The 27,910-nt window shown below is 39.4% G+C and overlaps 5 protein-coding genes across 5 annotated transcripts; 2 read left to right on the plus strand and 3 right to left on the minus strand.

The window, feature by feature from the left end:
- Nucleotides 1-1,907: 1,907 nt before the first annotated feature.
- Nucleotides 1,908-9,563, minus strand: znf366 (zinc finger protein 366). Its single transcript, XM_053325733.1, has 7 exons — nt 9,444-9,563; nt 6,630-7,658; nt 6,369-6,536; nt 5,966-6,116; nt 5,139-5,330; nt 3,000-3,174; nt 1,908-2,908 (listed from the first exon to the last, which is right to left on the minus strand). The coding sequence occupies exons 2-7, from the start codon at nt 7,649-7,651 to the stop codon at nt 2,304-2,306; spliced, it is 2,313 nt and encodes a 770-aa protein (XP_053181708.1). The 5' UTR covers nt 7,652-7,658; nt 9,444-9,563; the 3' UTR covers nt 1,908-2,303.
- Nucleotides 9,564-11,893: 2,330 nt separating this feature from the next.
- On the plus strand, nt 11,894-13,464 carry LOC128365110 (isotocin-neurophysin IT 1). Its single transcript, XM_053325746.1, has 3 exons — nt 11,894-12,013; nt 12,439-12,643; nt 13,319-13,464. Exons 1-3 carry the CDS (start codon nt 11,894-11,896, stop codon nt 13,462-13,464), a joined length of 471 nt encoding a protein of 156 aa, XP_053181721.1.
- Nucleotides 13,465-14,781: 1,317 nt separating this feature from the next.
- Nucleotides 14,782-15,784, plus strand: LOC128365111 (fatty acid-binding protein, liver-type-like). The gene is made up of 4 exons (XM_053325747.1): nt 14,782-15,015; nt 15,245-15,417; nt 15,520-15,612; nt 15,707-15,784. Exons 1-4 carry the CDS (start codon nt 14,949-14,951, stop codon nt 15,755-15,757), a joined length of 384 nt encoding a protein of 127 aa, XP_053181722.1. The 5' UTR covers nt 14,782-14,948; the 3' UTR covers nt 15,758-15,784.
- A 1,241-nt stretch (nt 15,785-17,025) lies between these two features.
- On the minus strand, nt 17,026-24,659 carry smyd1b (SET and MYND domain containing 1b). Its single transcript, XM_053325736.1, has 9 exons — nt 24,517-24,659; nt 23,303-23,479; nt 22,836-23,049; nt 21,427-21,557; nt 19,939-20,134; nt 18,842-18,934; nt 18,553-18,716; nt 18,249-18,417; nt 17,026-17,329 (listed from the first exon to the last, which is right to left on the minus strand). Exons 1-9 carry the CDS (start codon nt 24,636-24,638, stop codon nt 17,165-17,167), a joined length of 1,431 nt encoding a protein of 476 aa, XP_053181711.1. The 5' UTR covers nt 24,639-24,659; the 3' UTR covers nt 17,026-17,164.
- A 1,952-nt stretch (nt 24,660-26,611) lies between these two features.
- On the minus strand, nt 26,612-27,910 carry sprb (sepiapterin reductase b). The gene is made up of 4 exons (XM_053325742.1): nt 27,812-27,910; nt 27,495-27,723; nt 27,058-27,345; nt 26,612-26,766 (listed from the first exon to the last, which is right to left on the minus strand). The coding sequence occupies exons 1-4, from the start codon at nt 27,908-27,910 to the stop codon at nt 26,612-26,614; spliced, it is 771 nt and encodes a 256-aa protein (XP_053181717.1).

Genomic DNA, 27,910 nt, shown 5'->3' on the forward strand with positions numbered 1-27,910 from the left:
TAAATGTCCATCGCACTTTCAAGGTGAAGTCTTTGAGTTGCATGTTTTCTGGACAACAGTTAAAATTCCCCAAATAATCAATCTGTAATTATTCAAAACAGACAAAAGGAGAACATTTCTGACATTTAAGAAGCTGGGACAGACAATTATTTACTCAATAAATTTAAAAGTAAATTAAAAATGTACAGTTCACATGTAGCAGGAAAAGCCAATTGTTTAGTTGTTATCTACTGTTCAGCTTTATATTGCTGTTTAAAGTCAACAATTGCATCAACTAATATTATTAGGGTATAGCAAACATGTCATTTTAAAGCTTCTTGTGAGTGTGATTCACAAAGTTTGGATAATTCAAATTATATTTGTATAAAGCCTACAATTATTCCTTTCCATTACATGGTTAGGCGGTATCTTCTCATCTTGTCATGCTTATAATTAGCATCAGTAGTTCTCATTGCAAAAGCGAACATCAACTGTTTCTTACCACAGGATACATTTTCCCATCAGAACAGTATTTACCTGTTCTCCTGTGTGTGCGGGTGATGTGTGGAGTCTCATGCTATCTAAAGTTTCAGTTCATCAAAACCACACAGGAGAGAGAGAATTATGAAACAGTGTCTATCATACAGTGGGGCCTCTGAGCTGGGATCAGTTCTACATGCTGCTCTTCAGACGTTGCGCAACATGATTCCGCTAAGTGACGCTGATCCTGGATTAATGGCAGCGATGCATAAAGCCCATATCCACGCTCTGCGGTTCCTCTCTTGAGCCAGTGGTTGGGATTGAAACGTGTAGGTGAGGAAAGGAAAGGAGAGGAGGATGTGAGAACTTCCTCAAACTGTTTGCAGTTTCGCCCTTTTGGACGTGGTGGTCGTCGCTGGTAGAAAAAGAGAAGCTGCTGTTCTGCATTTCATCTGACAAGAAATGACACGATGTTTACCTGAACTGGCACGATGAAGCTGGATATTATATCACAGTGTGGGTTGAAACAGTGAAGTATACTTTAATTACTTTATTACTGCATAGAGTGATATGTGTATATCCCACATTATGCATTGTATGATACTGTGTCATCCTCTACCTTGTAATAAAAACAATTTTAGGCGATGTTTCATTCCACTAGTATTTCTCCATTCAACAAGGCTTCTGCAATGAGCAGAAACAATGCTTTTATTATGAGTCATACAGACATGAAGCCTTTGTCTGGGACACCCACTGTGTCCGTCAGTGCTGTTTGATCACGACCTAAAAGAGAGAAGGGGAGAGGTGTTTTCTCTTCCTCTTCCTCTGCTTTGAATGAGAAGCAAGCGCAGAAAGGCAAGCTTTTTGAAACTCACAGCACTCATCTCTGGCTTCGTAAAGTGTGTCACAGTGACAGTGAGGGATGTGATTTAATATCTGGGCTTGTATTCATTCAAAAACACCAGTCATCGGGGTATGGTAGAAAAACAAAAACTGCAAGTTGCACAGATTCATGCTTTTAAGCTTTTATTTCTGTATTTATTTTGCAAAATGATATTCAGTTGACCATCGCTGCCAAACAGGAAAGACACTGCCAACCCCAAAAATTGAATTAACAAAGTCACAGATAAAAAACAATCTAAACATTAGACAAAGTGTAAAAATCACAGTTTTTTCACAAATAGACTCAAGAGTTAAGTAACTCGAGCTTTCCCATATTCATCAATAGTACATCATTACACCCAACAGAGAAGATGTTTGCTTTGAGTACAATGTCACACAAATAAACAAAACAACAAATAATCAAAATTGAACTATTGACACATTTTAAGAAATTAAGAATGATTGATTTTAATGTCACACATAATCTAACCATTACCTTGTTTTTAAAACTCCGACTAAAAGCAAAAATGCATATTTGAATTAACATTGCAAAGTTATTCAATAAAAAAAAGAAAAAAAGAAATATATGTTACAAAACTATCCTAATTTGTCACTCATAAACTCACATGAATGTTCTGTCAGTGATATGTCTGTCAATAAAAATATGATATGTAAAAAGAGTTTGCTTCACAGCTTTATTATTTCAGTTACTTACAAGTTTATTTATTTTTCTCTATAAGTAAATGTGATATGTGCATGTCCCCTTTGTTGTAATACGCTATGTTACATCCTTCACAATCATTTTCCTTCATATCGCTGCATGAGTCCTACACACTTTCTCCTTCACATCCTCTCTCGCTTTTCCTCTCCGTGATTAACGTTTTCCAAAACCTGGCTTTTCTTCTCAGCCTTCCTTTTGTGTTTCTGATTCTTCTTCATTCTTCCTCATCCTGTCACTTGTTTCAAATCTGTTCTGCCTCCTCTCTCCCAACATCGATGGCTGCCTCACAAAATCCATCCAGCTGCTGTTTGCTTTGCTCTGGTTCTTCTGGCTCTTGATGATGAATCTGATCTTCCAGCTCTGAATCGGAGTCATACGAGTCATATGACTGTCTACGGCTCGTCTCATGGCGCTCACCTAGCTCTAAGTCGGATTCATAGGCTGTCTCAGGTGTGTCTCCTGATGCTAAGAGGTGAACTTGGTCACCCGTGTGATCTAACAAGTGTCCTTCATCTTCTGCTGACTCCCTCTCATATGTCTGGTCATCTAAACTATGCTGGTACATCTGTTTCTCCTTCTCCTCTTCCCTTCTCTCCTCCAGCTCATGTAGGTACTGGTCCTCGCCTGCTGGCTCATGTTGGTCCACCTCAGGGCTGTACTGGCTCCTTCTGTACAAACTCTCCTCATCCTCCTCCTGACACGAGCTTCCAGGGACGCTCTCGCCATCAGACTGGGAGAGGCGAAGGCCTGGGGGCTTCTGGGATAGATCAAAAGGCTCCTCTTGGCTGAAGTGGGTGAGGAGGCCCATAGGAGTGGATAGGCAGAATCGCCCCCTCTGCCTGAACACTGAAATCACAATAATAAGCAATTACATCAAGTGTATGTTTTTTTTGCATCTAACAGTGTATATGTCATCTACAGGTATGTGCATCCTTACATCTTTCATCCAGGCCTCTGTCCATGACGCCATGTTTCACCTTCATGTGTCTGGTGAGGTTTCCCTTCAGTGTGAACTTGCTCGGGCAGTAAAGGCATTTGAATGGTTTGCTGTCCGAGTGGAGGTGCATATGACCCATTAGGTTATGCATCCTGTTGAACTCCTTCCCACAAAGCTGGAAGACAAAGAGTTGGATATCCATCTAAGTTATCAATAGCCAAATAAGAAACTGAATGCACTGACAGTTATGTATCTGCTATGTATTCTGCATGGTTTGCATAAAACTTCTCACAATTCAGCTGCGGTTCTGGTAGATGGACTTAGGTAGCTTTGGTCAGAGCTAGGCCAGCTGTTTCCAGTCTTTATGTTAAGTTAACTAAAGTAGTGATTATCTACAAAAAAGTGAAAGCGTCATATTGGTACATTATTTATTACATTACTGCATTAACACATTATTTTTATAGTGTTGCCTTAACATGTAAGCTGCATTTTAAAAATATTTATTTATCTTAATCTGCAAAGTAACTGCAAACCACAGCTGTCAGATAAGTGTAGTGCAGGGCTGCTACTAACGACTATTTTCCATTATCTATTAAGATGATTATTTTCTTGATTAATTGATTAGATGTTTGGTTTGTAAAATGTCTCCACAACCCAAAGATGTTTAGTTTGACACATAGAGAACTAAAGACTGAGTTAAGACAATCATCTGATCAGTTAATTGTTGCAGCTCCAGTGTAGTGGAGTAAAAACTACAAATGTCCCCCCTAAAATGCAGAAGAAGTTAAAAGTAGCAGAAATTGGTGATACTTAAATAAAGTTCAAGTAAATGTACTTAGTTGTTTTACACCCCTGGCTGTAGTAAAATCTGTTTGGGGATACAAAAACAATAGGTCATCACCAATCTATTATTTTTCTTTCTCTGCCAAATGTCTTTTGTTAGATGACTAATTTGACCAGAATGCTGATTGTATCCCAGCACGTAATCATGAATGAATGTACAGGAATTCACATTTAGATACACCCGACCTCCCTCCCACTATCCTTGTTTTCCTCCTTTCCTCTCTGTCTTCCTCCCTCTCTCTCTCTCTCACCGACAAGAAAAACAGAAAGAGAAAGACAGAGAGAGAGAGGAAGCAACATCTAGACAAGGCCAGGAGGAGAACAGGGAAGGGCAACTCCTGCGCTGTCCTTCCTCTGCATTCTTTTTTATTAGGGTGGTCCTTTCCTTCAGGAGGAGAGAGGGACTGTAAACTGTCCAAGAGGACCGTGAGAAAACAGGAAGTTCCCTCCAGCAGCAGAGAAAGCGAGATGAAATCTATTTGCGGGCCTTGTTCTCCGGGGAGGCTGGGGGCCATTGTTAGAGAGGCAGTTTGTGCGGCGATATCCTTCCTATGAACAAGGAGGCTCCCACTGCCAAAAGCCTCTCTGCTATCTGGTCATCGTCTCAGTCCTTCTTCTAACCACCAAGGTCAAAACAGACACTCCAGAAAAGTGGGGAAATCCTTTTATAGCAGCTACCACTAAATTGTGCAGGTTCGGTTCTTGGCCGTGATTATCACTTCATAAGCATTGCTTAAATTAGTGTACTATAAAGGGAAGGTCTGAAGCACTGAGGATGCTTTCATCCAAACATGTTACAGTACAGCGACTGAACATTAAAGGATTAGTTTGATATTTTGGAAACTACATTCACTGACTTTCGTGCCAAGAAGTAGACAGGAAGATTGATAGTGTCTGCACGCTAAATATGAAACTACAGCCACCACCTAGCTTAGCTTAGCATAAAGACTGAAAACATGACTAAACTGCTAGCCTGGCTTAAAGGTAAAATCTGCCACATAGGCTAATCGTAAAACCTTTATGTTTTCGTCTGTTTGGATTAAAAAAACAAAATAGAATTTGTCAATTAGTTATACGTTATATTCGGACAGAGCCAGCCTAGCTGTTTCCATTCTTTATGCTAAGCTAAGCTAACTGTCGTCTGGCAGTAGCTGAGGTGTGAAAGATAGATTAATGAAAGACGTGGTGTTCTTCTCATCTACCTCATCTAAAATGTTGGCCTATTCATTTAACATGTGAGCTTAAAGGCCCAACACAACATAAAGAGCCACGTCTGACATGTTAAATTTGACCAACCTTGCATTTATAAGGCTTGATGTCAGAGTGGACGATCATGTGAGCCTTGAGAGTCTGCTTTTGGACGAAGCTCTTGAAACACATGTGGCACTGATAGGCCCGTATGTTGGTGTGGATGAGGACATGGCGCTTCATGTTGGCCAACAGCGTGAACTCGCGACCACAGATGCGACACTTGTGCTCCTTCACCCCCTGAAGAACGAGAGAATGTGAGATTGGCGCTGTGAGAAATGTGGTCAGAAGACGAGTCTGTCTGCTGTTTAACCTCTTAAATACTAATATATTGTGGAGATCCTAATATTTCCAGCGATACCAAATATGTCAGTATGAATTTTGGGGAAATATAAAATGATGCACAAAACATCCAGAATATTTAAATTCAATAAAATGGTACAGCCACCAAAAATGTGGAGTCTTAAAGGACGTTTAAAACATGTCTGTCTAAAAATCATATAACTTCAGTGAAAAGTTGGCACAAGCTCCTATAGTATATAATACTATGGTATATAGATAGAGTGTGAAATAAGAAGGTTTTCCTAACTTAAAGGTACTTCAGGGGAAATAAAAGAGTATAACTGGATGTTAAGGGGTTAAAAATTGCCTCAGGACCCCAAGTCGAAGGGGAAATTGCTTTGAGACAGCTGCCAAAACAACCTGTACGGGAAGTGTCCAAACTGTTTCAGGCATGCTCCCTACACTCAAAAATCTAAATCAGGAATAATGGAAATAATGATAATTATGTTGGAAATCAAGAACACAGCCTTTTTCTTCCAACCACTGACAGAAAATGCTGAATCTTTTCTCTCCGTCCTCTTAGTTAAACCTACTTTGTGGGTGAGTGTGTGCTGTTTCAGGTGGTGTGACTGAATGAACTCCATCCCACACTCGCTGCAAATGTACGGTCTGATGTCTTTGTGTTTCATCATGTGGTTCTGAAGCTGACTCGGGTACTGGAAAGTCTTCTGGCACTCTGCACACCTACATGAACAACAGGCGTTACTTCTTTATGAAGCCAAAAAGAGAACTGAAATGTTAAAGCAGTAGTTCAACATTTTGCTTGCATTCCAGTCAAGATGAAAAAATGACTCCCACTTTTAGGTTAAGAGTGGTGTCTATTTTCTCAGCTAACTCTCAGAAATGAAGCAAATGAGGCTATTTCCCAGAATGTTGAATTATTGCTTTAACAAGACAATTATTACAATGTTTCAGCAGACAAGTTTTTGTGCTAACCTGTACAGGGTGGGGCCACGGTGGGCAGTCAGGTGCCTCTTCAGCTGGGCCAGTGTGGGGAAATCCAGACCACACTCAACACATACGTTCTCCTGGCCTTTCTCATGCTTCAACTCATGGGCACGAAGCTCACTGGGGTAAGCGAAGCCTCGGCCACACACGCTGCAGCTGGTTGGGCAAAGGAAGTATGTGTGCATGAGAGAAATTAGGAAACAAGAGAACATTTGTCAGTAAAAGACAAACTTGCTACAAAACATTTACCTGTATGGCTTCACGTCACTGTGCTGCATCATGTGTCTCTTCAGGTGGCTGGTTTGGGTGAAGGCCTTGTGGCACACCTGGCACTTGTGAGGACGCATGCCCTGGTGAGTGAGCAGGTGTGTGTGCAAGTGGCTCAGCTGCTTAAACAGCTTTCCACACAGGTGGCATCCATGTGGCTTGATGCCGCTGTGCCCCAGGATGTGCGTGACCAGGTTGTACTTGGAGGTGTAGGACTTCTCACACATACGACACTTCCATCGCTTCTGGTCGCCTCCTACGTCCACATAGTAGCTGTCATCAACATGGACGTTAAGACCCAGCTTCTCAGCGCTGGTCATGCTACCTCGAGGAGGTCCGTCACGGCTGCGATGACCAGGTCTGAGGTCCTCTTTGGTGTAGAAAGGTCCAGGGGAGAGGTGCATGACAGACCCAGGCATGAAGAAGGGGTATGGTAGGAGGCTGTGGTGGAGAGGGGGGAAGTATGGAGGGTGGAGAAGGAGCGGAGAAGGAGGCCAAACAGGGGAAGGACTGAGAGACTCTTGTTTCACCTGCACAGGTAGATTCAGACCGGGTGATCTATGATGCAGCTGTAGTCTGTTTAGCTCGATCATGCCAGGGATGGCCCTTGGAGATGGGGAGGTAATGGGGCGAGATGGGAGGGAGAAGGGAATATGGGAGAGGTCCACCGTCTTCTTTCTACTGCTTTCCTCCTCTTCCTCTGCTCCTCCGTCTGGAGACTCGCATTCCTTTGCATCCACTTTGAAAGGAGTTCTTTTGCGTTTTTGGGATCCCTCCTTTTGCATGTAACTGGGCCCAAGCATGGGAAAGAATGCAGGTGGGCCTAATGTACTATAGGTGTCTCTGGTGGGTGATATGCTGGGGTATCGGGCAGGGGAGAATTTTGGGGGCTTAATATAGAGCGGAGGTGGGCTTAGGTAGAAACTGTGCTGAGATGGTTGCCTTAACTCATCTCTGACAGAAGGACTTCTTGCTGGGGAGAAATTTACTCTGTCTGTTTCCATCTTCTTTCTGCAGAAACAAAGAACAGAAGAAGTGGTTGAAATGTCGTTATTTTAAATGTCATTTGTAGAAAAAATTTGACAAAAGCACATCCAATGACTGTCTGGTATCTATTTATGCCACGAAACTGTCTGAAGATTTCTCTGGAAAGAATGTCAGTGGACAAACGCACAGTGTGTCGACACCCACACCTTTCAGTGTTCAACCTGAAACCTTTCACTTCTTCCTTTCTCACAGATCTCCTCCTCTCCTGAAATTAGGAAGTTATCTGTGAAATGTTCACCTCTACCTCCCGCACACTTTTCGCTTCTCCATCTCTTCTTCTCTGCTCTGTTCATCTTTTTTTTGTTGCACTGATAGCCAGGAAGAACTTCCTCTTTTTTGATAGCGCTACTTGCTGTTTTAGTCTGTATCTGCATGTACAGCCTATATGGTTCAATTAAGTTACTGATAAGCCTGAAGCTATGATGTTAAGATGGTATAAAGCTATTGATAAAACCCCCCACTGTAGTTTCTATATACATACTTTAGTGTAGATGATGGTCACGGATTAAAAGATGGTGATAAACAGAGAGGAACTGTCCTACTTCTGCATGACATTCAAAATAGTGCTTAGAATGTACTTATCTATTCTATTCCTGTAAATAGTTCAGCACGTATTAATGTGCAACTGATGATCCATATCAATCCACTGTAGCATGACCACAAGTTCTACTTTTTTCTCTGTTATTTGGATCACTGTTGGTTGCAACTGTAGCAACTATTCTTCCTGAGGTTCATTAAAAAACTCTATTATGCTACATATGAATACACATATAACCATGTAAAGTGCAACAAGTTAAGATTATATTCATTAGTTGATGAATCTGTGGATCATCAATCATTACATCTAGAAATTTCAAAACACTGTGAAAAATATGAAGAGGGTGCTGTTAACTGTCTTGTTGTCCAAACAACAGCCCAGAATCTGAAGATATTCAGATTATTATCATATAAAATACAACAAAAGCATACATTCCCCACAATTTAAAGCGGGAACTGGAGAATATCTGGTATTTTTGCTTAAAAAATGACAACCAATTGTCAAAATAGTTGTTGAGAGTTTGACTAATCAATTCATCAACAAATAATGTATGCCATAAACATGCAGACAAGAAATATTATTGAATCAAGTCATGCTGAAAAGATGAAAACAGCATGTTGAGGATTATAAAGTTAAAGATGATGAGATGAAGATGAGTTAAGTGAAAAGACCAGAGATTTCAGATCAATTCAAAGTGACAAATTCATATTTTTATCATTTTGTTCCTGACAAAAAGAAAAATCACAAGCAGTAAACACTTTCTAACAGCCAATATTTGTCCATACCAATAAAAAATTAAAACAGACATTAAAATTATGCAAATGCTTTGATGCACATTAGTGATCTACATAAAACATAAACTGTACTGAATATAGTATGCACACATTTCATGCCATGAAGTATATATTACGATTTGCCTCTTATTCTAACACTTCTCAACATGTTGTAACAACTTCAATTGCATTTTTAACATTTCCTTTACAGCACGCTTTGAATGCTCTCCTTGATTTTTTCTTCTTCTATTATCCTCTTCACCTCTTTCATGATTTATGAGGAAGGTGCACTGTGCAAAGACCCTAGCCTATACTTTGCCACACCATGCATTCCAAACAATCCATTAAAACCGAAGCCCCTCCTTAACATATGCCAGTCAGTGCCATGTAAGTGTGCGCTTGTGTGAGGCTGTATCCAAGTCTGTGTGTTGGACTTACCAGCTGAGTGTAGCAGAGTGTGTATTCTGTGATGCTGTTGCTCTGTGCTGGCTGAAATGCTGCTGCAGCTGCTGCTGTTGTACCTGTACCTGCCTTTTCTCCCTCCTGCCCGCAGTGCAACTCTCCTGACAATGAGCCGCCCGTCCACGGATAGCATTTGAAGTGACTTAAGAAAGAGAACAGGAACAATCACTTTGTTCTCATTTTTCAGATGAGTACCTTCGGAGAGAAGGAAGGAAGGGAGGGGAGAGGAAGTCAACAAGCCTAGTGCCTTCCTGCAGAAAAATAAGGAAACACTAGATAGACATCTCCATTTCTCTATGAAAAAGGGATTTGCACAGCTTTTGGAGGAGCACGGGAGGCAAGATTTGATGTTTCAGAAAACAATGCTTTTGAATCTTTAACAGCTGTGAAGCGACATGCAGTGATGGAAGATGATTTCACTCTGTGAAAAATTCCATTCATCTCTTTCTCTTTATCCAGATTCTCAAAGAAATGCATGTTCAGAAAGATCTTTTTTTACATCAACTACTACATTTTTAGGTGGAGTTCTAACAGATACAATTCATGCATAGTGTTTATCTATTATTAAAATAAAATAAATATATGTTTAATCCAGCAGAAAAGCCACAGCAAAAAAAACCTCTGTGAAATATTTAATGTTCAGTTTTTGTGAAAGGAAAAGAAATGCTTTATTTCTCTTCCTTCTACATGGTAAATTTTGATGACTTGTTTTTGATTTCATCCTATTGGATTGCACAATATTGTAAAATGTCCCTGTTATTTTGTTTACCTCCTGCACGAGCATGACAGATGAAAACAATCATAGAAAAAATGTATGGATAAACTGATGAAATGTGTCAACACAGCCACTAGGAGGCAAGAGTGGCCCACTGTCGAAAGCATGTTTGTCATACTCCAGTTTCCAGCACTTTATGACTACTGTTTGTCATATTTATCTTCACAGACTGACAGCAGTTATGTTCTGCAATCTGTCCCTGACTGACAAATATAAACAAACTAATGTCAGTCCACATCTTAATATCCTACGCTGCCCTTTTGGCTCTGAAGTTAGAACACAGATGTTATCAACTGTGTTTTTAATTGGGATGATGTGGCAGTGAGTATAGATCAGGGGAGAGCTGCAGTAATTGAGCTCATATCATTGAAAGAGTGAATCTGTCTTCTGTGGGTTGTGGCCAATCATTAGCTGTGTTAATTAGCTCATGAGACCAATTAACCTAAGACCTAGACAATGTGTGCTTCAATTCCTGTGAGGTATTAAAGATTTTATAAATAAAATGAGGGAGTCTGTAGGTGTGTGTCGGTGTGAGGGAGTTTTCATCATCTTTCAATTTGTGTACAAACTTCCGCTATCTGAGTACAGCACTGGTGGCTCAGCAGGCCGAAGTTGGGCTTCTTCTCATTACCTTTGAAATCTTCTTTCTTTAACTTTCTCACATCTTACTTGAAGAAGATCAGTATGCTAGCTAATAATTACAAACTTTGCTCAGTTCAAATTTGATTCTTTTTTACATTTGAGAGCAGTAAAAACACCATAAACACCGTTCTTTTAGCTTGAAGTGGTATGACTTTTCCAAAAGTGACCCAGCTGATATACAACAAACAAACTACATTTCAAAAATGTTGGAATACAATTCATTAAAATCATGGCAGCTGTTACATTGTAACATCAGATCATACTATATCATGCCTGTGAATGTTTTTGCTCCTCAAAAAAAGGTGTAAAACCTAAAGAATACACGCACTCTTCCCTTTGAAAGTTTAATTAAAGACTAATCACCCATTTGTTAATGACTGATGAGGTATTTAAGAGTGAAAAGTAGAACTGTGGTTCAGAAATTTGGTATAGAGACTAATTATGAGGCAATAGTGTGAAGGGTCAGCATATCTCCTTTTTTTAAATTAAGTGATGTCAAAGTTGTACTTCCCTCACGTCCATTCATGCTTTGACTAATTTCAAGATTGAATAATGTTCCCACCCTCTTCTTGACCTCTCCTGACTTTATACCACCTCCAAGATGCACAGTCACGCACCACAAGCCCTTCCCTAATCATTCTCAATGGTATGAAGCAAACCAGGCCACACAACTGCCCAGCCCTTTGACCCAGACTGCCCAGTGGTCAGTCTCATCACTGAAGGTGACAGTAACTATGACGAACTCATTAAAGATCTCTAAGTGGTTTTTGGGCTTCTCTGTCACTCTCAAAAGAAGCCTAGAAAGTATATAAGATGAGTCGGTGGCACCATGCAAGAACAAAGAACTGGTCAAGCATCTGGGAGCATCTGAAACACTTGAATTCTTCTGTTCATCGAGCGATTAAGGAACAAGTGAGTACATCTTTATCTGGCATAGATTTTGTGGTCTGTGATTCTTAACAGCCTTCCTTGCCTTCCCTCTACCCATCTTTTTTTCCTCTCAGCAGAGATGACTGGAACTGCTGTGTCTGTGTGCCTACTTTTTCTGCTGTCTGTATGTTCTGCGTGCTACATTTCTAACTGTCCCATTGGTGGGAAGAGGTCCATCATGGATGCCCCACTGCGCAAGGTGAGCTGCCTTTACCATTCTTTAACTTTTGAAGGTATTAAGTTCAGATAAGTAGCATCAGCAAAATGGAAAACATTTTAATAGTTTTTTTTCATTGGAAGTCAGCAATTGCATATACAAGACTTAAGTTAGGACTGTAAGAGTCTAAGGATCAAAGGTTTAAGGGTGGAGAATGACATATGCTGTACAGATTGTAAAACTCTGGCCAAATTTGTGATGTGTGATTTTGGGTTGTTTTAATAAAATTGACTTCACTGGACTTGACAGGCATCAAAACTATCACTCACAAATACAAATACACATTCAAAACTTTAGAAAGCTTGAGAGACATATCAAGGATAAATAGATATTTACTTTACTTTATGCTAAAGAGCAGTGCCATTATATTCTAAATAACACCAAGAATAATCACTTCTCTCCACCAGTGTATGTCCTGTGGCCCCGGGGATAGGGGCCGCTGCTTTGGACCCAGTATCTGCTGTGGGGAGGGCCTTGGTTGCCTGCTGGGTTCTCCAGAAACAGCTCACTGCGTGGAGGAAAACTACCTACTCACTCCTTGCCAGGCAGGAGGGAGGCCGTGTGGATCTGAGGGTGGACGCTGTGCTGCTTCAGGACTCTGCTGTGATGCAGGTCAGGCGGTCTTCAAAGACTGATTTCTATCTTCATGTAGCATATAGGATTTATTTATATATGGTTATTTAGTATCTTTTTTTTCTATAATACATTTTTGATTTAGCTAAATTGTGGGGAAAAAGGCTACTTTTTGGGAGGAAAAAAAAATGTTTTTGATCCCAACTGCTTAAGTTAATATACATTTCTATAGGCTACTTTGTTATTGCTTGAGAGTAGGAAAAAAGTGTTGATGCCTGTTAGGGCTGTATATATTTAAAAATGTAAGCTTAGGGTTGAGCATTGCTCAGCGGGTAGAGCACCCGCCCCATGTGTTGAGGCTATAGTCCTCATTGCAGGTGACCCCGGTTCGAATCCCGAGCTGAGCGGTCTTATCCTTCCCCTCTCTCTGCCTCCTGTTTCCTGTCTCTCTACACTATCCTGAACATTAAAGGCAAAAAAAGCCCAAAACATATACTTTAAAAAAAATATATGTAAGCTTAAATAGGTTGTATGCTTTATCTTTGCTGTTTCGCTACAATCAGTCATGGTGAACTCATCTGCCCTCTTGTTCTGAAAAGGTTCATGGTCACCCAGAACCTGATAACAGCAAGCTGTTATCACACATATTGTAAAGTACAACTGCTGTAGTAACTGAAAAGCATAACTCCTCCTTTTCTTCAAACCATGCCACAGAAAGCTGCACCACAGACCAAACCTGCCTCATCGAAGAGGAGGGAGATGATCAAGCCAGCCAATTCGACGGCAGCGACCCTGGAGACATCATCCTCAGGTTCCTGCATCTGGCTGGCCACTCTTCTCCTCATCGAATTCACCAATGAGCTGCTCCTGATGCCAAAGCCTCACCAGACGCTCTCCAGCTGTAGGGACAGATCAGGGCTTGTAGTTCTAGGTTATATTGTTGTATTTTTTTGTTTGTTAACACTCTGATTATGTCCTTTCCTCTGGAATACTTCTGTAGAGTGCTTTTGTCTGGATATTTTTATGTATTAAAATAGGGATGAATACTGACAGTGGTCATCCAGATATCTGCATGTTGAAATAAAGTTTTGAGAGAATATTCAATGTTGTTGTTTCGTAAATCTTAAACCTGATTAGAAACTGTGCAGAACAACCAGTCATCATAAATCTTATCATGCTGCTGTGTTATTATACTCCACTATCACTAAATGTACAAAAACCACAGCCGTCTTTATCTCTCATTTAGCTTTGCATAAGCCGCTGTGTGAATCCAAAGGATCCTCACATGGTGCTGTGTTTTCATGACCTAATATCACTGTTGCAACATTTAAGATGATTATCTATTTTTTCAGGATGCTTATCTCTTATAGTGATGTCACCTGAGTAAAGCACTAATGTGATGTAATGTAGAGTATAGTTCACATTATGGAAGTGACAGTGACGAGTGATCGAGGAGCATTCGCATGATTACAAAATGATCAAAAATGATAAAAAATGGCATTACTATACATTCAAAAATACTAGCTTCACTTTATAATGCATAACACTTCATAGTAAGAATTTGTATCATGGTGACATCCTTTACATAAAAAACATAAAAAGCTGTGGCTGAAACCATGTGGACAATTAGTTGAGTTTCATTTTTCAGGTGTTTTTTTCAGCATGAGACTGATTTTCCCCATTGTAGACAAAATGAAATATTTTCCATATGCTCAGATAAACCAATAAGAAAATATCACGGCCCACAGTCAGCTCTTTGAAACACTAGCTTATACATACACATACATGTTCACATATATATGTACTGAAATTGAATACTTGTGTGAAAAGTCACGTAGACCAAATGAGAGAAGAGATGAGGTGAAAAGAGAATTGGTTAAAATAAAGACAAGAGGAAGACAAACAGAGAGAAAAGGGGTGAAAAGAAGGAACAGAAATCAAGAGGCAAAAGCTGTGAGAAGCAAACAGAGGGAAGGAAGGAAAGAGGATGAAGGAATAACGAAAGCAACAACATCCAGTCAGCAGTTTTTTGGTGTATAACACATACGGTGGTTAATCATATGTGGTCTACTTACAATGAGAAAGATTATTATGAATTGTCTTTGTATGAACCATGTGTGACTGACATATGGACTTCTCCCCTGCATGAGGGTTACCTAATGTCTTTACCTCTTTTATCTGTCTGACTGTCTTTATCTTTGCTGGATCTTCTGTGACCTCTGCTGGAAGTGGGCTGAAGCTGCTTTAATTGGAGACACCTGTGGTTAATGATTGCACTGCTGCAGTTTGAGAGTATAAAACAGGCAGCTAACACTTTCTTACTTCACCTTCACTGTCTGCCACCATGTCTTTCTCTGGAAAATACCAGCTGGACTCTCAGGAGAACTTTGAGCCTTTCATGAAGGCCATTGGTGAGTTTTTAATAACAGCTAGCATCAAAAATGTTTTGTTGTGTCATGTGGTTGCATAATGGGGCTTCTTATTGACACAATTTTGACAGTTGCTACATGAGATGTTTTAACCATTAAATGTGGTCAGCTGACTTGTCTGGTAACAACCTATACTGTTCAATTTAAATTCAGCCAAAGAAATGCAACACTACTCGTAATGGTCTCTTAACTTGTTTCTCTTCTGCATCAGGTCTCCCTGATGATCTCATCCAGAAAGGCAAAGACATCAAGAGCATCTCTGAAATCGAAGAGACAGGCAACAACTTCAAAGTGACAGTCACTACCGGCTCAAAGGTCCTCGTCAACACCTTCACCATTGGACAGGAGGCCGAGCTGGAGACTATCACTGGAGAGAAGGTCAAGGTAAGTCAGATGGTCTTCTAGGACACTAAACTAAATATACTTGGTTGTAACTAGAAATTAAATATTTGTCATCTTTACAATCTCCTGTCTCGCTATTGGCAGGCTGTGGTTCAGCGAGATGGCAACAAGCTGAAGGTCTCCCTAAAGGGAATTGAGTCCGTCACAGAAATGGTGGATGGGAACACAATTGTCAATGTGAGTAGATAAGGCACTAAATCACTTGCCTAACTGTTACTGCATGACTCTTAAAGCATCCTCCTCTAAACCTGTTCCTCTAAATGTCTTTCAGACTATGACTCTTGGCGGTATCGTATACAAGAGGACGAGCAAACGCATGTAAAAAGTGAACACTTGGGATAATAAAACGCATAAGGCAGAACTTTGTCATGGTGGTCTTTACAATACTATCCTGAATGGGGTAGGTTTTCAAGTGGCAGTAAAATTACTGCTTGGTGCATTACCCACTGATCATGAGAGCCATAGTAGGACTGTGAGGGGATAAAGTGACTAGTGTGGTGTGGGTTTTTTTTTTTTTTTCTCCCCCCCCCCCCCCCCCTCTTTTCCCTTAACATTAGGGGAACTTGACTGAGCTGATTGCCTAACAAGTGCTTACACAGGCTCCAGAGTTTTCAAATTTCCCCCAGTATTTGAGAGTACGAAAACGCAGGGACACTGATAACTAATTTTAAACCATACAAGCGATGACCATATCAGTACACCACTCAGTTCAGAATGACTGGGTTGCCATTTAAAACAATGCACTGATATCCTTTTAGTGCTTGAACACTACTGGCAATAGCCCCTGACACTACTTCTGGTGCCACCTATATGTACAATCTAGACCTCAACATGGATTTGTCATAGGTTTGTGTATAGATGCGTTCCCACTGACTACTGTGCAATTCAGACTTTTCCTCTCAAGCCAACATGAGGCTTGAACATCACAGGTTTTACCACTCTTGAGGGTTCCTGTGAAAACATTACTGCCCCTTTTTTCTGTCCAATACTGTGTATGGGGGAAATGATAAAGTGCCCAACTTTGCCTTTTGGCCTCAGCAACTGGCAAATGTTCATATATAGCTCCAGAACAACTGGTTAGCATTGTCACTGAGCATGTTGCCATGTAAACATTAGCAATGACAGCAGGGTTTCTTTAGTCTATTGGGTTGTGGGAATTGCCTCTCAAACATGCCTACTGTATAACAATCACTTCAGATATTTACTATTTCAACAAAATCAGTGTGCAATCATTTTTGTTTGTAGTGGCATTCAGAACATTGTGATTTTTAGGCAAGAACTATACAACCAAAATAACAAAATTGAGTTTCATGTGAGGGTAAAGTGTGCCTAAAATGGTAACATGGATGTAACTCAAGTTGAGTACATGCAGAGTGCTGACAGATTTTTCTATTGTTTGCCTCTTCATGGCATCACCTTGACACCCTGAGGAAAAAATGTAGTATAAGCCCCTTGCATGCATTGCTCTTTTTGTATTTGTTTTTTTGTTTTTTTGTTTTTTTGTTAGTCCACAATAACACTGGGCCCAGTTGGGCTTGTGGTTCTTCAAATGTAATGACTCACTTTAGTTTCAGTATTAAAAACAAAGCACAAGTTTGGTGTGACATCTTTTTAGTGAAAAGTATAAGAAAAGCAAGTGATACAGAAAACCATGTGACTACAGTATATGGGTAGATTCACACACCAATACTCAAACTGTTTATGGTAAACAATGTCTGCAGTCCAGCAATTATTTCCTCCGGTGGAAGAGGTTCTTGATTCCCTCCTCCACAGACTTGGGTTCATGCAGCATGGTCATTGGTTTGTTCTTCAGGGCCGCCTCTCTCATACTGTGGTAAACGTATTCATTCTGCTTAAACATCCTCAGCTCCATCTCTGTCTGTACGCGCATTGCCTGTAGAAATATCAGGAGATGTTAGGGCTTAAAATGTCCACCTGTTCATAATTTGTAGCATACAAAAAACAGATTATATACATACTGAAGTGGCCCAAATCTATATTTTGCATTCAACTGACAGATCAAAAAAAAAGGTTTTTAAATCAGATCTGTGTTACTTGTATGTAGTGATTCATATACAATCTCTGGCAGGTCTAATGTGCACATGCATGGCAGTTTGGGACATGAACAGTTGTCACACAGGTGTCAGATGCATGTCCCTTACAGATGTGAATGTGAACAATCAACATAAAAAGACCACATATCTGAGCATTAAGGCCAGTATTGAACATAGCTTAAGTAAAATTTTGAGCCCATTTCTCTCAACAGCTTCAACAGATTTTAAACCTGCAATTACTGATTTATTTTTTACCACTTGGGGGCAGTGGAAACAAGGAACACTGACACATCTTCACCTTTTGAGACAAACTAGTTAGTAACAATGTTTAACTATCAGATTCTGAGCAACATTCATCTGGAGTTGTGTTTTGGCCTTCTTGCATTTCTAAATCTAATTTCTTACTTTTTAACCATGTTGTTTGGTCTTCACCAGCTCTCAGGGAAACTAACTGCTAAATGCTCAGCTATGATGACCAATTAGTTACTAACTTTGTCTATCTGCTGTTTGGTCCTGGACAGGAAGTGTAAGTAAGGTTTTAGAGCTTCTTTGCTGAAAACTGCTGTCTGCTGTATGAAAGTGAGTGAACCAAAATATTAAAGCTGTGGACCAGAAAACTAAAACAATGAGCTGAAAGATGCCATAAACCTCCTTACAGCCGAGCCATATGATCATATTCCGTGAGTTCTGAGTTCACCACGAGCAACTCCTTTCACAACAAGTAAACATTGTTAATATAATATTTTTATAGCCACTCACTTCAAGGTCCTTGGTGATGGGATGTGTTGGGCCGTGAGTGACCATGATAATGGCATAGGCCTTGCAGATCATCCCGTGAGCAATTTCTATCTGCCCAGCCTGCCAGTGGGTCACTCCTGCTCGCATAGCGGCCATGCCAAGAGCAGCGTTGTTTGGGTGGTACAGCTTCCTGTTGGGAGAAATGTAAAGATTTATAAGAGATTTCATTCATTAGTGTATATATTGAATTTTTTTGACACCCGAGACTCAGTGTGGTTATCATATAGTAATTGCAAGACTGCTCAGGAGCTATCTCTGCACTCACATGTAACCCTCCACCATTTTGCGGGCGTAGTCTGCAGCATCGTCGAAGTACTGCAAGTAGGCTTGCACTTCACTTAATGTGCTCCAAATCCTCAGCAGGTAGATGTGAGTGTCAGCCAAGACTGGGTCTGTTTTTTCTATGCACTCTTTGCAGATTTTTACCACCTAAAGAAATGTATTTTTAAAAAGGAAATGGGGTTAGACTTTTTTGAGAGAGGCGATAAGTCTTAGATTCTATTTTGCATGTCACAGTTTGATTTTTATTTGGTTATTTGAATTCGATGCTGTACCTCATGGTAGTCTCCCTTTAAACGAGCCTCTTCCATCTTCTCCAGCATTTTCCAGCAAAAATCTGTTGCCTCTTTTACCTGCTCCTCTGAAGGCTGCAATTGATCAAACATTGAGAAAATCAAGCACTGTTTCATCAAGTTTTAATACACTGACACTTAAATATGTCATCATTATTATTATTATGTTTGAGATTAAGGTTTTAGAGAACACACTATTTTAAAAGGCAACACAGATCTGCAATTCATCTAGGTTCATAAAGGTGAAGGTCTGATTATTTTTATCTTTTCTTTTTCAACCTTTGACTTGCTGCAGGCACCCCATCAAAGAGCTGGACAATCCTTTTTTTCTGATAACATACTGTTATGTAAACATGTACATAATTACAGAATAATTATTTCATAACAGGCATATCGTAATAGATTGCCTGATTGCTCCAGTTAAAAAAATAAAGTAATAAACACCTAACTGCATTCTGCTGATATTTTATGACAAGCTAATTATAACTCATGACACACACACATAGTGTCACACAGGCACACAGTGGACTGGCAATCGTCACACTGACAGAAGTGTAGTGCCTCGTGTTTCATAGATTAAGATAAGGTCAAGCCTCCCACTGAAAGCCATTCAATTCTTATACTTTCTATGTTTTTATGTGCACTGATTTACACAACAGTGTTAAATGGTCAATTATAAGCAATTTGGAATTGGTAATTCAATATATAAATCATATAAAAAATATTCCAACTAATCTGCAGTAAAACAATTAGTCAGTTACAAACCTGAATAATTTAAGTGCTAATATAAGAAGGAATAAAGTTTATTTATATTAGTATATTAGTATTTTTCTCTATCTCGATGCTTCTCAGACACGTGTGTGAATGCACACACACATACATGTAGCTTAAAGTTGAACCCATTAGGAATTATATTTGCTTAAAATAGTCACTGAGGCTCTGCTTCTCATGTTTCCCGTCTGTCCTTATCACCCATGTCAGTATAACTGTGGTGAGACTGGTTTGGTCCTTTTTTGACTTGTGCAGTCTAATATTCAGCTGTGGGAAAAAAAAACATTTAATTAAACAAAGACACAAACCTTGACTCCATCCACTTCCTTTCCCGCCAGTTTTAAGTCATCTTTGATGTGGTTTTTGCAGTGTTCACATGTGCATTCAAAGAAGTATTGTGATTTCAGGTGTCTTTGTCTCTCCTCAGTCAAATTCAAGAAGTCTACATACGCCACTGTTAGCTCCTCTCCTTCTTCAATCTTACCCAGAGCACGCAGTTCAATCCTGAGGATGGGAAAAACTCAGTTAACACAACTAAACACAAGCAGACATTCATGCAGTGACTGGTTTAGTTTTTAACTATCAGGCTTCTTTTCTACAAATGCACTATTAAGACGATGGTTAAACACTGTTCCATAATGTGGCTTTCAGTTCAGTCAGTGCAGATGAAGGATTGAAGGAGTGGATGAAAAGAAATATCAGACAAATTATGTCACATTTAAACTTGTGTGAACCAATTTTTTTTAACCAATTTTCTAAACTTAAATATTTTACAGTACATGTAAGATGTTCTCTATAAAGTAACACAATATTTTTTTCACAATAAGTTTTTTCTATAATTTTGCAAAAGTTTTGCTAATTTTCATCGTGTACATTTTTTCAACATTTAGTAAACATGAAAAACTAGAATCTGGGTCTCTTTCTTTCCACTGTTAACTAAACCAGTGACTCTTAAAGGAAAGAAAAGTTTAAGAAAAGGCTTAAATGTGAAACAATCCTTGATATTTAGCTTAGTAAATGGAATATGTACTTGGAAATATGGGTTTTTGTCATATTTGGTACATGATGTTAGAGCTGAACTAAGAGGAAGTTGTTTCTAATGAGCTGATGAAATGGCATTAATGGCATTTTATACACACAGCACGCATGATAGACAAAGACAGTGCGCCACACACATGGACGAGCACACAAAGTGACAAACCAAGTTCACGTAAAGACTTTGTGTGGATATGACAGATGGTAGATGAATTTATGAGAGGTGAAAATAGAGCAGAGAAACAAACCAGCCTGTTGTGATGCTAAAAAATCTAAATGTTAGGGCACTCAAGTAGTTTATCGTGATGTATTATATTAACACTGAATCACATCAAACCTACAGTGCATACTACAAAGCACTGCTGATAAAGCTTTTTTCTACAGTAGATGAAATGGGACGAGGTAGGTAATATGAAATGGGACGAGGTAGATAATATGTGTATTTATGAAGCATTTGGCACGTTTCAATGTTGCATTGTAGTTTTAGGCTGAGGTAACGCACCTCCGTTGTGAATGAAACATAGTATTGACATCCGATTGACTGAAAGACAAACAGGAAGCAGTTTTACACCAAATGCAAAATGCTAAACACACAGTCACACGCACTACAACACGTTAACATACACACAAACATACAAACTATTAAAACACTGAGCACTTTACGTTTTCAGTCATATTAGATTCTGCAAAAATAAGAAAAAACACAATAGACATTACCGAAGCACCTTTTTTTTAGTAAACTAGTGTTGTGTGTTGCTTACTTTCCATGGTTGAGGATGACAGTACAGTTTGGCCAGCAGTCATGATTCACAAGACACAGATTCGGGAAGAGACCCACTCCGACTGCCTGAAGTCCCCTTTGGTCACTCACACTAAAGCCATTGCAGTTAACCTAAGAGGAAGAGTGGCATTATTCCTGTGAATATAGGACTTACTGATATAACACAGATCAGTTTTCTGGGGTTATGAACAAAACAACCCATGCAAAGCAGGAATTTCAAACAGCTCTTCTGAGTAGTTTGCTTCAAAGTCTCAACTGATTTCTTCAAAGGACAGAAGGAAGGCAGTATAAAAGCAAATAAATACTACAGATTTTTCCTAATTCAGTGGCTTTAAAATGTGATAATGGGTCCAGGGCTGCATCATCTAATGATCATTTAATTATCTGTTAATCTGTCTGTTATTTTCTTGGTTAATTGATTAGTTGTTTGTGTAAAAAACAAATTCCTTATGTAAGTTTTCTTTTACTTGAAGTCATGCATTGTTCCTTCAACATTGTGCTCCTCAGTGTTTCCACATGTTCATCACACAGAAATTTAGATACCATTGAGTGTCTGAGCGACTTTTCAGTGGTAATCATACTTCTTACTAAATCTTACTAAAAAACCTCTCAAAAAGCATCTTTTAACTGCATAAACAATTTGCAGCAACGTCAGCTCAGCAGTCAATCATTTGATACGTTTTGGTGTCTCAAATGTCAAATTAAATGCCATCCATTCTGACTCCATTGGTGTTTTAAGATACAGAAGCATTTAGTCATATTAATTCCTTTTTAGTGTACAAACTTAAATCTTGCTGCATCTTTCATCACATATAAGTGTAGGTAACTGTTCATTTTAAAAAATTTAATTGTGATAACACCAATAGATAATGATTTGTCAATAAAACCTGCATGTTCTCATCTAATTAAACTATATCAACAGGTGATAGAGAATAATAATATCACATGACCACTTCATATTAACCATATATTTGCCTTCAGGTGGGTTAGGGTGTAAAAATCTGAAGGACTGAAAAACTTAAATTGGACTCTTTGTTCTTGTGAGCAGATCTTAAACACTTTTGTGGATATTTAACTGTGGTATATTGTGTTAAAGTTAAATGTTAAATGTCACAAGTTGTGCTGCAGGTATGATTCCTCAAATTATCACTGGTTTTTACTGGTTTGTCTAAGGGGAACCTTTCTGGTGGTAAACATGAGGGTAGTTGATTTTACGCTTTAAGGATAACTGAATGAATTACTTTTGGTCTCTTTGAGGCTAGAATGTCGTAAATGTAGAAGAGGGGCAAGTGGCAGAAGGCCTCTGATTTGCCACACAACTGCTTTAAACCTAAAAATATATAAAAATCAATGGATGACAAATACAAGGATGACATTATGTAAACGCACCACTCCAAACATATGAGAGACAGCGTCAAGCGTATGCTGCTTGCAGCCACGAGGCCAGTACTCCAGGAAATTGTGGATGTCCACTTTCAGTTCCTTCAGCTCATCCTCTTGCATGTCAGTAATGTGGTCTTCCAGTTCGTCCAGTGTGGTCAGCTGCATGTCAGATACTATGCTGCCCTCCTTGTCGAGGCGCCACATGATGCGGGCCACCAAACTGAACACAAACAAAAGCAATGAAGAAGTAGACATGTGACTTCAAGGGTAACAAGCAAATTAAACACACATGACAAACAAACTGACATGAGCATGATGAATCATTATTAAGTAAGTTTAAGTAACTATTATTTGTACAAGTTTATGAAACCAATAATTATACAAGTAAATACAAAAAAAAGTACATAAATATTGTTGGTTCATTAGAATCATGTAACATCTTTTTGCCCCTCCCCACTTCCATTTCCACTTACCGGATGCTCTCATTGGGTGCCTTGCCATAAGATTTGATGGCACCACATTCTTGCTTGTGTTCAGCCCAGCCGGCCCGCTGGCAGGTTCGATCACAGTAATGAGCAAATTTGCACTGGCCACACCTTTGGAGCTTCTCTTGTCTACGGAAACAGCTGTGGCAAATATTCTCTGCCAGACTGCAGAGAGAGACAGAGAATAAGCAGAAAAACTAAAGACATTATGATATGTATATTACAGTACATGTATAGAGTACACTAGGTTTCCCTTAATGCTGGACAAATGCACTGTTACAGCAAATTATTTACTCCTTTTTATGTGGGTTTTTTCTGCCAGTTTCAAGAATTTGAGCATGAAAAGTATTTTGCTATAGTCTTTGAGGATAACCTGAGAAAGGGAGTTCATTCTTGACTTTAGGATTAACACATGAAAAAAATAAAACTTCACATCTTTCAGCCACACGAAATGCTAATAAGTGAACCTTGAGTTGAGGTTATTTTGTCAAACAAGTTGGTAACTGTTCTAAACAATATTCAGAAATATCTGCAGTTAAATTAAAGTCAGTTTAATGTAAAGTCTGGTCTGTCATGTGTTATTTTTAGGAATAAATTTTAAACCAAAAAGTCATCATACAGAAAACCTTAAAAACAATGACAGTAAAGTAGAATGCTGCTAAGTAAACTGGCTGAGAAAGATACACATGCCATTTATGTTTGAGTATAGGTTATTATTGTCTCTCAAACTGAAATAGTTTATCCACTTCATGATTCATCTTAAACACTGATGACATTTGGAAAAACATTTTAATGTTAGATGTGGGGCAACAATTTCCAAGTCTGAAGAGAGGTATGTTTGTTTCTCATTGTTCCAGATAGACTTATTGCGATTTAGTGTTTGCGTGTTACATCATAATAGCACCAGTCATCCAGTTACAGTTATGTAAATATGTACAAACATATTCCCATGAGGATGAGCTGCCTACACAGGATTTAACTTGACAAACATACATTATGAAGTCATGTAACATGTTGTAAGATTACACACTCCCATGTAGTTGTCAATCCACAGTAAATTAGATTGAGAACTAGACAGTGAATTAGGTGTAATTTTAGTGTAAAATATATTTTTTAAAAACAGCTCAAAGGCATGAATTTCCCCTGTTATGACCCTTTCTGACCCCATCCCCCACCACTGAGCACCCATATCAGCACTATACCTGTCAAACACAACAGCTGAAAGACCAGGCTCAGAAAAAATGACATCTCCAGCCCAAAACTCCTTGGTAGCCTTCAGACCCCTCCCCTTTTCAGCTGTGTTAAATATTTCCACGTTCTCCATGGTAGTAGCACCGGTTCCTGAGACGCTGGCGGTCGAAAGAGGAGCGATTCAGTGCAAGAGTGAGGCTATATACTCTGTTGATAGTTGGGTAGTTGAAGAGCTTAAAGACCAATCAGCGGCCTCTGTATCCTCCAAGAAAGACAACTGCACATTCCACACCCAAGGTACTAAAATAGCCGCACACCTCTTGAACTGTACCAAGAGAAACTGAAAATGGGTTGGTGATCTTTTGTCACTAGTTCACTCAGAAATCAAATGTCTTCTGAGGACACAGTGGTCAATAAGGCTGAGAACCTCATCTAGTTGTAACTCCACTGAAAGTCATTCTCATCCTTTCAGAATCATTTATTTGTTGTTGTTGTTGTTTGTAGTATTGTCCTGTCCTGACAGAAAATACCCCAACCCCCCACCCATGAAATGGTAGGTGCCCAGTCCCAGAAGGTTATTTTTGTTCCTCAGTTGAGCCTGTCCGTCATGACTCTGTGGTGACGTTGGACAGCTGCGAGAAGTTGACAGAAGCAGAGCTGAACTATCTCCCTGCCTCCACTCTGTTCTGGTGCTTTCTCTGAGTTTCTCTCTCTCTGTCTCTGTCTGTCTGTCTCTCTCTGTTTCTAATTGCAACATAAGTTATGACATAAAAGGAAAAAAAACATTACTTTCTCATACATACACACTGTGGGTACTAGCTTTTCGGTCCCCAGAAATGAGTTCATTGCCCACAACACCAGGTTTGGGTCCCCATAGTGTGAAACATACATTATAAATACAAAAACTCACTCAGAACCATGTGCACACACATTCATACATATTCAGCCACATTTATTCTGTTTGATCTGTATGTCAGAGCTCCACAGACCAAATATCAGCCAGTATCTAGAAACCACAGTTTGTTAAAAACCTGTACTAACCAACCAGTTTACATCCAACCCCACTCGAGACACCAGATTTTTTATTTATTAGTTGTATTCTCTATACTTCTGAACCCACTTTAGAGTAGAGTTTTAGGAATATGCCAACATGGAACCAACATTCTTATTATTTTTAGCCAAATGAGTTTTAAAGTAAGTTAGTACAGATGGGACATGACAGCTGCCCTCAGATACAATCCTAAACAGTGTTATAAATTAGTGAAATGAATTAAAAGAAATAAAACCATATAAGCTTGAGTCTCCTGTGCTGGTTAATGCCCCCCCAATGAAAACTCTTGAAATAACTGGTGAATGGTTGAACCTAACTGCTGATTTTTCTAATATATTGATACAAATTAAAATAATCACTCATTTGCACTGAAAAGTTGAGTTAAAGATGTTTGTTGTATTAATTGGTGTACAGCATGCGTGTACATGCAAAAGCTTTGGATTGAAATTATTTTTACAGATTTACAGATTGGGCCAACAAAATATACAGAAATATCTTTACCTACGTTTAGAAAAATAAACACCACAATAACATGAAAGAGTTTTAATATTTTACAGGACCACGTCACAGATTATGACCCATCACCATGGGCGATTCTAGGATCAAACCTTTAGGGGGGCTCAGCTCCTAATAAGAATTTGACATAGTGTTCAAACTTACAAAATTACTCATTTCAGTGGATAATGTAAATTACAACAATAAATAAGTAATACATAGTAGAGTGGTCTACTATAATGTATAATAATAATGGTTCAGAATAAACAATCACAGATTTCTACAGAGAGGACCCTGAGATAGTTAGTGAACCCTGAAGGAAACACAATAATAAAGATAGAACTAGCCAAAGTACATTAAACCTGTTACAATAAAACCATTTGAACCTGTAGCATAAGTTATTGTCCCATCTTTAACAGACAAGCTCATAAAATAATTAAAGTTGTATAAAATCATTTTTTAGAAAAAAACAAACAACAATATATATATATATATTTTTTAGGGGTGCAGAGATCAAATTTTGAGCGCCCCTAACAAGGGTCTAAAATCGCCACTGCCCATCACAGTTGGAAGAAGTCGAGGTGTGACCCTGATGTGAACTCATCGTCCAGAAGCACCTTCATCAGTTTGGCTGCAGACTCCTTGCATGGAAATACATTATTACGGATGCCTGTTAACCTCAGAATGTCTTTCTGCATCTCTGTGTCCAAAGGACCTAAAAGAAGGCAGAAATGAATATTATTTGTTGCCTTTTGTCCTCTATCGGACATATACATGAGATCGTTAAATGAGATATAGCACATCCTTTCAGCTTGTTTTCTTTTCTTTTATTTGCAGGCTGTAATCTTCAGAACAGGTGGACCTTGAATTGAGATTATTTGTCAACTTCTCTTTCCAATAACAGAAATGACACATGAAGCTTTCTATCTTTCCTTCTTTGTCAAAACATTGCTTCTCTACAACATAGATTTCTGTCCTCCTGGCTGATATAACAAGTTACACATACCTGGAGAGTAGCTGAGGACTTTGACGTTTGGCTCCTCCGCAGCGAGTACCCTGAACATCATCACCCTGGCTGATTTGCCGGTGCAGTACAGCACCCAAGATGGCATGGTCTGCACTGCAAAAATTGAGGAGCAGTTCACCACGCTCCATCGCAGGCCCGCTCTCGGTGGAAACACCTGCAGAATCCCTGCAGTCAGTGCCAGAGGAGAGCTAACATTGAAGGACAGGTAGGAGTTCACCTGGTCAAGGTTGGTGAAATTCGTAAATGGAGAGATGTTACCTAAGGAGGCTGAGAGCAGAGAGAGGAGATGGGTGGGAAGGTGTAAAAAGAATGGGAGGTTAACATGAGCTGAAAACATGAGGAGTCAGCATACAAAATCTAATTTGATAAGCTACTCTTTGGTTGATCTCAACAAAAGGCAAATTATCCAGACTCACCAGCATTGTTGATGAGAAGCACATGATCTATTTCATTTGAACTCTGCTGTCTTGCTGCACTCACTGTCTCATTCACACCATCTCGTGTGCTCAGATCAGCCGTGACACAGTGAACCACCAGGCTCTGGTTCCCAGTGAAGCTCTGCAGCTCTTCCTTCAGCTCCTGGAGCAAAGTCCTGGTGCGAGCCACCAGCAGCAGCACAGAGCCAGGCTTCATATAGTGGGACACCTGGATGAACACAGCATTTCTTACTTTCTTTCTTTCTTTTTTTCTTTCTTTCTTTCTCACATTTTTTTCCGACAAGTGGATCACTTACTTGGTGTGCCAGCGCCCGTCCAAACCCCTTAGAGGCTCCTGTGATGATACAGATACACCGGCTGAGAGTCCTGATAGTTGTAGAGTGGATGTCGGACAT

This window comes from Scomber japonicus, chromosome 9 (assembly GCF_027409825.1).
Source record: "Scomber japonicus isolate fScoJap1 chromosome 9, fScoJap1.pri, whole genome shotgun sequence".
Classification (NCBI taxonomy): domain Eukaryota; kingdom Metazoa; phylum Chordata; class Actinopteri; order Scombriformes; family Scombridae; genus Scomber; species Scomber japonicus.